Source organism: Bidens hawaiensis, unplaced genomic scaffold (genome assembly GCF_021521415.1).
Source record: "Bidens hawaiensis isolate Kalapana, Puna unplaced genomic scaffold, B.hawaiensis_p1.1 tig00005935_1, whole genome shotgun sequence".
Lineage (NCBI taxonomy): Eukaryota > Viridiplantae > Streptophyta > Magnoliopsida > Asterales > Asteraceae > Bidens > Bidens hawaiensis.
Window position 1 is genome coordinate 576,629 of NW_027491390.1, and position 14,835 is coordinate 591,463.

General features: G+C 34.7%; 2 protein-coding genes across 3 annotated transcripts; one reads left to right on the top strand and one right to left on the bottom strand.

The window, feature by feature from the left end:
• The first annotated feature begins 726 nt into the window (after window positions 1-726).
• On the top strand, window positions 727-2,503 carry LOC143631024 (transcription factor HRS1-like). 2 transcript variants are annotated; one of them, XM_077099888.1, is made up of 5 exons: window positions 727-1,144; window positions 1,329-1,588; window positions 1,676-1,889; window positions 1,972-2,048; window positions 2,153-2,503. In XM_077099888.1, exons 2-5 carry the CDS (start codon window positions 1,352-1,354, stop codon window positions 2,384-2,386), a joined length of 762 nt encoding a protein of 253 aa, XP_076956003.1. In that variant the 5' UTR covers window positions 727-1,144; window positions 1,329-1,351; the 3' UTR covers window positions 2,387-2,503. The 2 variants fall into 2 exon arrangements, with proteins under 2 accessions (XP_076956003.1, XP_076956004.1); XM_077099889.1 differs by having other exon boundaries at window positions 1,975-2,048.
• Window positions 2,504-12,128: 9,625 nt separating this feature from the next.
• Window positions 12,129-14,835, bottom strand: LOC143631025 (dihydrolipoyllysine-residue acetyltransferase component 4 of pyruvate dehydrogenase complex, chloroplastic-like). Its single transcript, XM_077099890.1, has 6 exons — window positions 13,790-14,835; window positions 13,519-13,710; window positions 13,361-13,448; window positions 13,202-13,272; window positions 13,029-13,112; window positions 12,129-12,326 (listed from the first exon to the last, which is right to left on the bottom strand). The coding sequence occupies exons 1-6, from the start codon at window positions 14,654-14,656 to the stop codon at window positions 12,222-12,224; spliced, it is 1,407 nt and encodes a 468-aa protein (XP_076956005.1). The 5' UTR covers window positions 14,657-14,835; the 3' UTR covers window positions 12,129-12,221.

Consider the following 14,835-nt stretch of genomic DNA (forward strand, 5'->3'; position numbering starts at 1 on the left):
ATCATTAATAATTAATTTTATATCCGATGACGGAGGTAGCCCAAGGAAATAATAAAATGGCTGAAACACATTAACGCTAAAAGGGTTAAAAGGTTAAAGGCTTCGTTTCCCGCCCAAATTTTATGTAAACAAGTACGTGAACAGTACCCACGTGCTACAGTACGATGTCAACTCACTGATCAAATCATTGTTCCCTCTGAGCAAGGGACATGCTCAGATAAAGTATTATTATTTTAATCATGGACCAACGGTCCAAAGCTTCCCGCCCACAAAGGTCAACCCTCTAAGCGAACTGGAGGTCAGTTAGTTTGTACACTGGACAAAAGGCTCAGTCTTTTCTTCTATAAGTAGCCATAAACAAGAACACACCAGATTTGGGCAGATAACACTATCTCCCTAATCTTCTCTTCTTCCTTGAGAAATATGCTCCTAGCTTATTTCTTTCTTACTTCAATATCTTCATAGCTTCACCAAGAACATCATTCAAGAACCGATCCCAAACAACACGGTTCTTGATCCTCGGTGAACTATAACAATCAACAACAAACTAGTGAACCTCCTTCTACGTTTTGCAAACGTAGAGGGACACCACGACCTGCGTTAGGTTAACCGGAACCCTTGAAGCCTGTTAGCCTAACCAGTCCATTCACTATCATTGGTCTTATATTTGTTGTAGCAACAATATCCAAATTATATAAAATCTTATTTTAATTTGTGCTTTTATATGTATATAGTCATGAACATTTAAAAGGTCCGTTTGATACACGACACGCCGACTTCCACACCTTTCGATTTCTCCGATTTCAATTATACCATATACTAAGTTTATTCCCGTTCCTAATTCCAGTTAAGATCCTTGTCTTCTCGTACTAACCGTATCTCCCTATGTTCACAGACAAAACTATCCCAAGTTTATATATTTCCATTATAAACTAACAGTCAGTCTCATCCAACAAAAGTACGTGTGGAACAGTTTTTAAGGAAATAATTATTAAGAGAATGGCTTTCTACAATAATGATCCATGTGAAGTTAGAGAGAAAGTGCATAAATACCAAGAGTATATTCGAGCTTTAGAAGAAGAGCTTGAAAAGATTCGAGTATTCGAACGTGAGCTTCCGCTTTGACTTGAACTTGTTTCTCAGGGTAAATGATCATTAACTTTTCACCTTATACAAATTTTTTTTTCCAGTATCAGGTAAATCGTAGCTTGTGCTGATATATATTTTTTTCCGTTTCCTTGTTGTTTCTATTTTACTTTTTTCTATTTTTATTTATTTTATTTTTTTGAAAATGGGATTTTGTTTGTTGGTGTTGATTTGTTTCGTAGCTATTGAAAGATGCAAACAACAAATGACCGCGGGGAACACAGAATCTGGTAATGATCATTCTGATCAAACATCTAATGAGTGTCCAGTTTTGGAAGAATTTATCCCCATGAAATCAACTTCATCTACACATGATGAATATGTTGATGATCATCCGCAACAAAAGCATCATTCGTCTCATGAATCTAAGAACACGTGTAGCAACGATTGGCTTGCGTTTACACAACTATCAATTCAAACCCCGGATCCACCTCATGAAGAGGTAGTTAAGTAGTTAACTAATCAAATAAAATTTTCATTTTTGATTAAAAACTGGATTAATTTTTGTTACTATATTTCGCTCTTTTAGGATTTCAAATCGAAGAAGCTGTTGTCGATGGAAGAAAACCAAAACGGATGTGGCACTATTCGTCATTTCCCGAAGAAAAAATCATCAGCCGACGCCGATGGCGAAGGTAATGGTGAAGATAAAGGGCAGGCTAATAAGAAAGAAAGAAGGTGTTGGTCTCAAGAATTGCACCGAAGGTTCCTTAATGCTCTACAACACCTTGGTGGTGCTCATGGTATGCTTTGTGACAATTTGTGTCTTCCTTAAAAAGCATGATTACATGAACACATCAAAATGATAACATTTTTTTTTGGCAGTAGCTACACCAAAACAAATAAGGGAATTTATGAAGGTGGATGGACTGACTAATGATGAAATTAAAAGCCACTTACAGGTTTAATTTGTGTTTTAGTGTTATTTTACTTACAAACACAACATTAACTAGTATTTTAACATATTGGTAGTTAGTTAACTAGTTATAATTTTGGTTTAAAACAGAAATATCGGTTGCATACGAGAAGAATGAGCCCTACAAATTACGACACACATAATAATCCCCAACTAGTGGTTGTTGGTCGAATATGGATGCCGCCACTAGATTATACAACCAATGCCACCACATCTCTGCTAACCAATGACATCAAGAATGCAAAAGCAGTATACGCCCCCATAGCGTCTCTACCACCGTCTACAGCCACATCTTTATACAAAACAAAACAACGCAAGCAATAATATTATATAGTAGAAAACAGAAAAGCTCGTGACAATGGATAAACATAGCGTTTTATAATCCACCTCCTTCGTGCAAACCGGCCACCACTGAGTTATCAGTTCGACTTCTGATTTTCCTAAAACTAAAACGAGGCGAAAGGCAAGTGATGAACATCATAGGCATTCCCATGGGTGTTTGGATAATGAATTGACCATATCGTTATAGACAATTTGATGTGTTAAGTTTTGATCTCTTGGTCCAATGTTTTGTAGGATTGTTTGTTGTGCCTAAGATTTGGATGAGTTAAAAAGTAAGCTGTCACTGTTTCTTTAAAGAAAAAGGATCTGGTTTAATAAATATTTACTGCAAACTATTTTTACCATATTATTAAAGATAATAGAATGTATCAAAAAACTGTAAAATTTAATAAAAATAATATACATTTTACGTAAACTTAAAAGTAAGGGTTACTTAAACTACTTACATAAACTTGAAATTAAATAATACAAAACCAAAATACAATTGATGCTGAAATTCCTGAAAAGGCCATATATGAGATATTATATCAGTTCGGTTCGAATCACATGATGAACTTCACACTTATATAAGGTGACTTTTCAAAATAGCGTGTTTAAAGTTTTAAACTAAGTTAAAAATATTAAGACACACACATGCATGTGTATGTAGAATTAAGTTTATGAGAGAAATTCTTAGTGCGAGAAATGTGAGAACAAATATATTCTGACAAATCACGTTATTTCTTTTTTTATATTTTGATTATTTAAATAAAGGGGTTATACATAGGAAAAAAAACCCTTTCATAAAACAATAATTTGGTATAATATTGCTTTTGAAACAACACTATTTTGATAAATATTTCACACAAAATAGTTTTATGCATACATTGAATCCTATAGCCTTTTCATTTCATTTGAGATATCAATCTTCTCATTGTTGAAAACAACTATATTATAATCTGGATGAAATGGTCCACAGGAAAGCATTAGATATGCATTACCTATCATTTACAATAAAACAAGATAAAGTAAATAAAAAATACCAAAGTGAAGAAATATTCGGATATTCGAAGGAAAGTAGCAAATATGAGAAGTATATTCTTCATTTGTTTAGAACCTCTTATCGTCCTAGCTAGCAGATGAACCATTTTAATTCGAGCCTTGTCATCCATATCTGTAATCTAACATGACACCAAAGAAATTTAATCCCCGTTTTCGCGTTCTAACAATATCTAATCTAACACGATATGGCCGTTTTTAGTGATCAAATACCGTTATCACTATACCTTTTTTTTCACGTGAGAAGCTTGCACAGGAAAACCCACGGAATCTATACCAATACTCTACTAACTAACAAGATCAGATAATCGTATTTATGTATTATACGTTGGGCATGTCTCCTTTAAAAGATTACGGTAAAAAAACTACATAAAGTACTAAATAATGCCAATTAGATATATAATGTTTATCTAAAGAAGAAGATTAAAAAACACTAGTTGAGAACGGTTCATTCGAGGCTTAGACTTTTGTCAGTGGATGAATAATGGGTCATCTTAACTTCAGATCTATGTAAAGGGGTCGTTATCTCAAGTGAGACTCTTTGTAAATATTGAGAGGTCATATGAATGCCAACTTTGAATATTAATTGAGGATGCAGCTGTTATATATATTTTAAATGCCAAATGGTCTTCACTATAGATTGAAGTATGAATATCCAGACGTACAAATATTGATTGAATGTCTTGTACTAAATTATTAAAATTAACATAGTACTTCAAAACAAACAAAAACATGCATGTGTCATCACTTACGTATTTGCTTCTTACATATTAATTTAAATAGCCGTAACTAATGTTCTTAGATTTTCTAGGTGTTACTATAACAAGTATGTGATTTATAACTTATGTTCATTAAAACTTGTAAGAGTAATAAGTTGCATTGTACTTGTAAACATTTTCCTGAAAACCATACTAGATATAAATAAACTTGACGGTTTTAAACGTTAAAACGAGGCACCAGCTAGATGCTTTGCAAACCCGAAACCAAAAGGACGATAAAAACTTATCAAAAAAGCTTTATGCTTCATTCCGCCCTTAATTTACTGGTTGTGTACTTGTGTTATTAACAAAAACACATATTTCTTAGATCTATAAAGGCTGGATCAAAGCGAGACGAAGAAAACAAATTCAGGCTTTCATAGTAAATTATCTAGTATGCGACGTTAGTAATGTCGCTTGGACTAATTGCAACACTTTCTAGTGTCACTGCTAGTCTTCAGCGACAATGTGTGTTCTCTTTAAATACTTCGAGCATTTACACGTAGCTGGGCAGTTTAGTGTGATTGTGTTAGAACGTTGTTTGAATTGCTCTCCTTGTATGAGGATCGGGTTAGAAGGAACTTATTGTATTATATTTGGCTATTATCTAATGATGTATGTTATTTGAGATTGTTCGGTTTCACTCATTTTCATCTTATTTCTCTATTTCGGATCTAGAAATTCAAATCAATTGATATTTCTCAATCCCGATTGTGTTTATTATCAAGCTTGCACTAGATCTAGAGATAAACGGACCTATTGGCAGTGTTTTCACGAATTCATTCACACTCACACAAACACTTTGTTACAATGTATTTCTAAATAAGTGTAGAAATAACCAAATTGTTGTAGTCTATAAGTAGGTGAAAACCGGTATATATTGTCGTTGCACATAAACATGTTTCATGTACAAGAATATTTGTTTCATTTAATTGCTTGTTTATATTCAGATAATATATATTATTAACACAAATAGATAAGGCGTGGAAGAACATAACAAGATTTGGTATTGTGAAGATCAAGAAAACTAAATCCGTCCCTTGAGCAAGTAAAGAGCCAAATTCTCTTTGCCAACAATTAAACATTGTATTCACTTCATGATTATTTAAATAAACCTCGTGATATCTATCGGGGTCTTAGTGGTTGTGTTTACGGGACGACGGATTAAAATACTTGGTACAAACCCAAGAATTAATTTGGATAAAGATAAACATGATATGAACCCGAAAATTATGTCAAACATACGAACTCTACTACAAAACAAAAGAGTATCACCGACAACATCATTCCTTGGCAAACCGTCGGTGAAGATGATTACCGAAGGAAACATGTATGTGATTGATTACCTGATGGTGTTTGAAAGTGGACGTAGGGTTAGAGAAACAAAAATTGTGTACTTTTATAGAAATATCATGTAACATGTTTGGATGCGTTTGAAAGTAGATGCATTCAAGACGCGCTAGTAAAATGAATGTTTAACGAGCTATACGTAACCGTAAAATTATATTAGTACATTTGAGGTTGAAACTTCGGTAATTACTAGATTATTTGATTATTCTTCCCTTTAAAAAAAAAGAGAAAATAATTTAGCCTATTGTGGAATGATATGTTAATGATAGGATGAAATGTATTGATTGATATAAATTTAAATTCGTAAATTTAGGAAGTATGAAGATGATGATACAATTTATCAAAAATAAACTTGGACTCAAAATTTGGTTTTATCCTTTTATCATGTGACATGACTTGACCCAACCCAACCTGGAACGAGAAATTTTAGTATATAGTATTATAGTGACAAACAGCCGACCTTCAAAAGTTTCCGCCCCCCATGAAAGAATATCATGGGCCTGCCACTGGTGTTCGGCGTGATTTGTATAAATCGTTCAATTAAACACTTCGATCACCTAGCTTATTTTCATATGCTTAAACCACTTTTTTTTTACAATGCACCAACCCAATTATTACGTTTACAACTTGATTACTGCTCATCAACCCACTTGATCGACATGTTTAGATAAATGGGTTAAACGAGTCATGTCGAGATTACACGAATTTAAATGTGCACGAGTTAATGTTGATGTTTTTGACATGAATAAAAACATAGGTTGTGTCTAGGTTGAATATTTCATGAAATGTTCCACCCCTCCCGTCAACCATAAATGATCAGTTTACACTATTACTCCCAACCCTAAACCCCGTCCATGTCAAAGTTCCAATTCGTAGTTTCATTTGGTTTCAACCAAGACCCCATACTTGCATTTGAGTTGTTCGATTATTACCAACATTCCGTGTTCATCACATTCAACAATGAGAAAACTTTATAAAGTTCATTCAATTTACCAAACCTAATGAATTTAGTTTAATACTAAGTGGGGGTAAATTATGGTTTTAAATATGTGTTACAACAAAAGAGTTTTAAAGCGAAGAATATCATCAACCATACCCAGTAAATTTCACCCATAATCGAGTTATATATAAAGCTTAGGGAGGGTCAAATCATACATCTATCCAGAAGAATTGAGATGATGCTTGCAGATAGACCCCGACTCTGTTAAAACTTCGTTTTATTGATACGTGGTTTACAACAAGAAAATGCAATCATGAAGATAAAAATGGAAGCGGACGTACACATAGAGGTGCACAAATCGGGTTTTTTAAATACCCGGGTTTGGGTATGGAACCGGGTTTGGGTATGACCGGGTACGGGTATGACCGGGTATTGGTAATAATCGGGTCAGGTATTGTCTCTAAAAATCATACCTTGTTCATCGGGTTCGGGTCGGGTATAGAACCGGGTATTTGAATACCCTATTATCGGGTATTGAAAAAACCATATTTAAAAGTTTGCACTTTTTAGGGGTATTTTTCGGGTATAAATTGGATTTTTTTTAAAAGTTTGCGCTTTTTAGGGGTATTTTTCGGGTGTTTTTAAGGTATTTTTCGGGTATACATCGGGTATTTGAAATACCTGGTTTCGGGTATTGAAAAAACCCGGTTCCGAGTATGGAACCGGTACGGGTTTTCGGGTATTACCGGGTACAAATCGGCTCCGGTTCGGGTTTTAGTGCCAAAATGCATACCCTATCCGTACCCTATGTGTAGGGTCGGGTACGGGTTCGGGTATTAAAAACCGGTTCCGGATTTTTATTTCGGGTCCGGTTCCAGGTTCGGGTTTTTTTTTTCACTTCTACGTGCACATGTGATAATGGGGATTGCTTATGGGCTAACTAATTAATCATGTATACTAAAATTATGGTTGATTTCTTCAATAATTGCAACTGGCCTCTAAATTTTTTTTCTGGGTCGGCCCACTTATGAAGGCCCGATAGCTCACTCAAGTTATGGGCTTTCTGGCCTGTGTCCGCATCAAATTAAAATGTGAAAAATATATGGCATGGTATAATGGTATTGGTGATTTGGAAAAATATTTTAGTTAAACACTTAAACTTAAACCATGAACTCACCATTCACCGATATGCTTTACGGGTATAGAACACTATATAGAAACTTAAACCAAAAGTTTTGTGTAGATATAATTAAACTTTTAATGGAGACAAATGCTTGTTTCTAGTTTGTAAGACCTTTGTTGCGTTTTCGTTCGCAATAAGTTATAAATGCCTCTAATTGTACTCTAAATCCAACAAAATGATGTAGCGAAGCATTGTTAGAGACTTAGAGCTGGTATGTGAACTTGTTTTACCTTGTTGTCAACGACTTTGATTTCGGTTATTATGTTGACTCGAGTCTTATCATAGCGAAGCATTGTTAGAGCTAGTATTTGGATTTTCGAGTTTTATGCATAAACACATAGAATTTAGGCTTTGTTGGTATCCATCTCTCTTTCGTGGCCTTCGTTTACCTGTTGAGGGCTCCCCTATGTTATGGCGTGACAATTTATGGTCTTTGTTTACCTGTTCTCTCCTCACATTACCATTCATTTAAACGACTACGACCTTTTATTTCTAATTCCTAATTAATTTTAGTGCAAGTGTAACCGGTCAATATTGCGTATACGTATGATATAAATTACTAAATTAGTGTTTTTTTATATTTAATTAGGGAATTATGAAATTATTAAGGTTACATCTGTACTCTATTATTCTAAAGCAAGGTGATGTACGTGATGAGGAAGGAAAAACCATCACTTATTTGTGTTTGTTTGATTAATGGGAAAAGGGAAAAATATGAGGCAACACAAAAGGAAAATTTCATGTGAAATTTCATTCCATGCCTTTTAAACATGTGTACTTTACATGAAAAGTTATGAGAGTTTTAAATTTTTAATTATTCTTTTTAGATGGTATGTTGATATCTTGAATTAGTATCCTAACTATAAAGAAAATCTATAGATTTAGTCTTGATTATGTGCAACTTTAACTACAAATTAGTGTACTTTTATTGATGGACGGATTCATCGGTAAAGTACGTAGGACTTGTTGGCAAGCAGTTATATGTATATATACGACGTTTTACTCCTAGACACTTCTCTGGCATTGGTAAAGACTTCGTTAACGATGAATCATTGATTGGCTATTCACAGACGAATTGTTAACGATTGTTAATAAAAAATTATATATTTCTTTTAAATAGAAATAACACATTCAAAATAAACAAAAAAATCATGTAAATTTATTCATTTTGATAAAAATATGTGGTAACAGAGAAAAAAAATTCATACAATAACAAATTATCGCGTAGATGAGAGTGTTGGGGGAGAGAGACACAAAACCCCTAAAATGCTTTTCGATATATTTTTTTGGTATAGTTTTGTTCAACCGTTGGTTTTTTATACTATTCTCAGGTAATTGAATTGACATCACTCACTCTGATATGTTGGTGATTAGCGATCGATCAAAAATTCCTATCAAAAATTATTATTTTTTATTTATACGTTGATGATCACCGACAACTCCACTTGTTGGTGCAATCATTTTTTTTTTGGGCATATTTATAGTATGTTTGGTTTTATTTAGTGATGAATAAAATGTTATAAACAATATTAAAATGGTATGAAATAATATCTTCTAATAAAAGTAACATAAAAGACACGTCAAGCATTAATGTTGATAAAATATAACATAATATCTTTTCAAAGATTCTCATCGTGCCATAATAATCACCACAACTTCGTGGACAAGACTTGCGGACTTGTAATTTGGTTAAACGAACTTTTAATTCATTGACTTGTTTAAGTCAACACATAATTCGTCAATATATTTGGCTGCAAATTGGAAACTTAACCTTCACCCACATCTCACCTTCCATGCACCAACACTTAGTTGACCGTATCTAAACCAATTATTATTCACATTCACTAAGACTATATATATACATATATGCATATGTTCCCCTATTAACTAACCATCAATATAATTTCATTCTTTCTTGTTACAAAAAATGGGTTCATTTCAAGATTATTCAAGCGCGGTTGATTTAGATGACAACGCGTTTTACGAAGAACTCACTAGACAAATATTGATGCTTACAGATGAAGATGATGACGACAACAAAGGTGAGTATTTAAGTCGTGCTACAAAGTTTAGGCGGATGCCAGTGGTTTATGGTGGTGTTGGGTCAGGACTGGTGGGTAAGGACTACTATAGTTGGTCAGAGCCTGGGAGGTATGTGGTCCCTAGTTGGTTGGAGAGTTTGTGGGCTAACGGTGGTGATGGTGACGGTGGTGGTGGAACCGGTGTTTTTATCCCTAGTGGTGGTGTGACTAGTCGTCGTGGAAAGAGGTCCGGTAGGAGAAGGTATAATAATAATAATAATAATAATAATAATAATAATAATAATAAGGCAACGAAGAATAATGATAAAGGAAGAGTATACTCAACGGTCGTACAAAAGATACATGGTTAGTTATATAATTAGTTTTTATGTGTGTAATTAAATAAATACGACTTTTTGTATGTAATTATAAACATATATGACTAATAAACATTATGAGTTTCGTATACTTTCTAACTCGAACGGGTATAGAGTACAATGGCGGGTGTTTATCTATTATATTAAACGAATGGGTTGGGAAAAATTATCGTGTACAGAGTCGCTGATTTAGGTAAAATGGTACAAATTAAATTTCGTTAATTTTGTTTTTTAATCTTGGCCTTTTAAAAAAATTAAATGAGTGGACTAGTATTTAATAGAGTAATATGTTTGTGTTTAGTTCGTCTCTTTAAGAGCATTCATAATGGGACATTGACTGATGGAGGTGGCATCCGTATCTAGTTGTAACACTTCGTTCTTCACAGTTTGTCGTCTATTTATCCTCGAAAGATGGCACATAAAATTATCATGAAACAATTTTACAGAGCTTTTAAACATTTTACATGTCAAATTTCACCAACTTGGTAAGTCCTTACTCCAATGTAAACAAACAGTATTTATTTCATGATAAAATGTTCTATATCTTATCTTGCTCTACTAATAAACAAAAATAATGATGATGATGTGTCATAACCACATTAATCCTAATTTCTAATCTCTATTCTCCTTAAACCATGTTATCCATGGATCATGGATTAAAATCATTTTTTCAATTGGGTTATAAAATAGTCAATTTTCCATTCCTATATTCTAATATTTCATCTCATTTTTAGTTGCAGCTATCAATGGGTCATGGACCAAAACCATTTTGACAATTAGGTTATGAAATAGTCACAAAATTAAAAGTAAAATATTGATTGAAGATCAAACAAATAGAAATATGAAAAATAAGTAGAAAATAGTAAAGAACGATCTTTTTCTAAGGTTATTTTGTTCCTTTGATGTTACAATTTTTTTTATGAACATTATATGTTGCATTATTTAGGGTAACTAGCAGACATTGTCTAAATTTGTTTATTTGGATGACGATATGAATATTTGTGATAAAACAACAAATGTTGTATACTAAGACATTTTATCAAATTTATAAATTTGATATTCCAGCCTTTTTATTGTTTGTTCAATATATTTCAATTTTTTACCTTTAATTTTGTTAATTTATTTCAAATAGCAAACCTTATTTTTTATCATTTGACAAATCCTGTGTAATACACTGGTTCAAAAGCTAGTATTGTATATCAAAATATATTTTTTTCTAAAGTATCCCTAATGCAAATCGGTTTATATTTTAATTTGATTTACTCAACCGTAATTGTGTTGCTTGAGGCGTTATCAAACGTCATTTAAAACATTTTGTTTTCTAATTTAAAATTTGTTGTTACATAATCTAAAATATGAAATAAGTTTTGTCCATGATGCAGATATTCAAAGTTTCAAACGCTATCATACGTTTCATCATTTGCTAAACTTCCCTTTTTAATTAACAAACTCAACGATCAAACACGAATATTACAAATGTTCAAATAAACCCAAAACTCCTCTTAAACAAAATCTTCATTGTTTGGAGGTGGGTGGGTAGTGGTGCAAACAAGCCGAGCCAACCCGAGCTCGACGAGACTCTAGCTCGACTCCTTTAACTTATATAGAGCTTGTGCTCAAGCTCAGCTCGTTTCTAGCTCTATTTTCAAAGCTCGAGCTCGGCTCGTTTATTATGTATAAAATATGTTAGTTATTTTTACATAACATTATATATATTACAAAATTATATAAACGGCATGCTCGTTTAGGCTCACTAGCCAACTCGGTCTCGATTAAGCTTGGCTCGATCGAACTTTTTCACGAGCCGATCTCGAGTAGCTCACGAGTAGCAAGGCTAGTTTGCACCCCTAGTGTGTGTTTGTGGTGGGGGTGGGGGGTTATCTCTTATTTTTATTGGCATGTTTAAAATCACCGAAAAAAATATCCACAAAATGAAGGGGAGCAAGAAAAAATTAGAATGAAAGTACAACATAAAATATCCAGAAAATGAGGGGGGGGGGGGGGGTAAGAAAAAAATAAGAATGAAAGTACAACATAATAATATTGCAAATGCTAGAAACAAAAATAGTGTTGCCCTGAAAACCAAGTTTCTTAGCAGCACTGACCAACAAGATCTACCATGTAACAGTGCTGCAAAGGTTGTTAACATTTTACAATGTCAAGCTGTCAGGTTCTTGAACAATCTTTGCAAAGGTTTTAAGGAAGGCAGCCAGGTCAGCTCCGTATACAATTCGGTGATCAGCAGTTACATTTACCTGTTTATTGTTTGTACAAAACAAGTTAATAATGTTAATGCAGGAATGCAAATATGAAACAAGCTAAACGGTCAAAAGTCATCTAACCGTGTATTAAAACTAAATTATTAGTGTTAACAGCTAAACAAGTTAATTTGGGTTGTGTTTTATCTCTAACGGGTTAAACATTTGAAATCCAAAAGGGAAACAAGTTGAAAGCTCCCAGAGAGTATTATAAATGTATACAGATCACATCAAGATCACTGAGTTCAAGAAGCGATACAGTCTCCACATGCACTATGCGGAAAAGAACCGGCAGAAAACTTGTCAAAATCAGCCAAAAGTAGTTTCAAATGGTCTGAACCAGTCTAAACAAGCAAACTCTAAAACAACTAAAAAAAGGTTTGGCAAAACGTGCGCCTTGGTTTGGAGATGATTAATTGATTATGCATTTGAGCTTATGAAAGTATGTTGACTTACTTTCTGCATTATTGTATGCTGACTAACTAGTTCTTACTAAGCACTAATGAAGAATTCAACTTATTACCAGAAAGCTAATGACTAGAACCAATAAGCTAAGATTCTCTAATAATTGCTATATATAAACTTGTTTTCCCCTTAGTATATCATTTCTAAAGAAGTGAAGTATGTTCTAAGTATGCTAATGTAGATTACTAAAGATCATGTGGTATTAATACATCGTTCGAGTTATAAAATACTCACCAGCATTTGACTTTTCACACTGAAATATCCATCTTTATCTGCAACAGGAGTAGGCTTTGAAGCTCCAACAGCCATAATCGCCCCCTGTGACATACAACCATTATTTTAGTAACACCATATCAAATCTACACAGATAATAATCCTACAAAATCAAACTAACTGTAAACACATGCCTGCCCAGGAGGAAGAATAGCATCAAACCGATCCACTCCAAACATACCTAAGTTAGACAGAGTAAAAGTCCCTGCAACCAGAACCAAAAGTTTTTTTTGTAAAGAAACAATATTACCATTTCAAAGCTCTTAACTTCAAACTTCAAAGTTCAATCTTACCCGAGTTATACTCATGCGGTTGAAGTTGCTTGGACCGTGCTTTCTCCACAAGCTCCTTCCATTTCTCAGACAACAAATAAAGATCCAACTACAGCATAACACAATAAACACTCAACAAACTTACTCAAATCGACAAATACAAAAAATACGATACACACCTTGTCAGCATCTTGAAGAACAGGGGTGATCAAACCGCCATTAATAGCCACCGCCACTGCAATATTGATACTACTGTTATAAGTAAAACTTTTTCCATCTTTACAGCTTGCATTCACCACAGGATGTTGAACAAGAGCCATTGCAGCAGCTTTTGCTAGCAATGCAGTCATGGTAACACCCTTAGACTTAACCTAAACATCCACAATTCAATCAAACTTTGTGTATTATATAAACAATTATGCGAATAATTATCAATCACATAACATCAACCTTTGCATATAGAGCATCAAGAGCATCAGTCATAACCGGATACCCAACGCGAAAAGTCGGAACAGACAAACTCTCAATCATATTCTTCGACACTGCAGCCTGCATAGTCGTAAACGGAACAACACTCGCTCCCGGTATTTCCGCAAACGCAGGCGCCGATTTAACCGAACCAGCAACCGGAGCAGCAGTTACAGGAACCGGCGTCCCCGGCGCGCTTTTAACCGTAACTTCAATTCCCGCAGCAGCTTCGACATCCGCCGCAGTAATCCTCCCAAACGGCCCGGTCCCAACCACCTTATTAATATCCACCTTATGCTGTTTCGCCAATTTCTTCGCATACGGCGTCACAACAATCCTCCTCGGTCCATCCGCCACATCCGCGGATGCCGAAGAATGATCAGCCTTCGCCTCCGCCTCCGCCGGCGCCGGAGAATCAACAACCACCGCCTTCGCCGCCGGAGAACCACCGGATTTAGCAGCTTTAGCCTTAGCTTCTTCAACATCAGCTTCAGTCTCAGCTAATAACCCAATCGGAGCACCAACCGGAGCAGATTCACCTTCCGGAACAACAATAGCAGCAAGTATACCATCATAAAACGTTTCAACGTCCATATCAGCCTTATCAGACTCCACAACGACAACCGATTCGCCTTTGGACAACACATCGCCTTCCGATTTGATCCACGAGACGATTTTGCCCTCGGTCATTGTAGAGCTCAGTGCCGGCATGAAGATCTCTCGGATTTTGGCGCGAACGACGGAGTTTGATCTCCGGCGAGTGAACGTGACGGCCGGAGTGATTCGCCATTGCCGGCTGGAAGAGATTGATGAAGAGAATGAGAGTGATTGGAGGAGATAAGAAGCCATTGGAGTTGTTAAAGGTTAGGGTTTGGATACACACAGAGAGATGTATAGATATAGATACAGATATAAATATAGATATAGAGTTAGTGAGGCGGAGAAGACGAGGGAGTGATAATATGAAATGCAACGTAAACATCGCTTCTACACACATAGGTCATGTCATCTGCGTTCGTTGGTCTAAC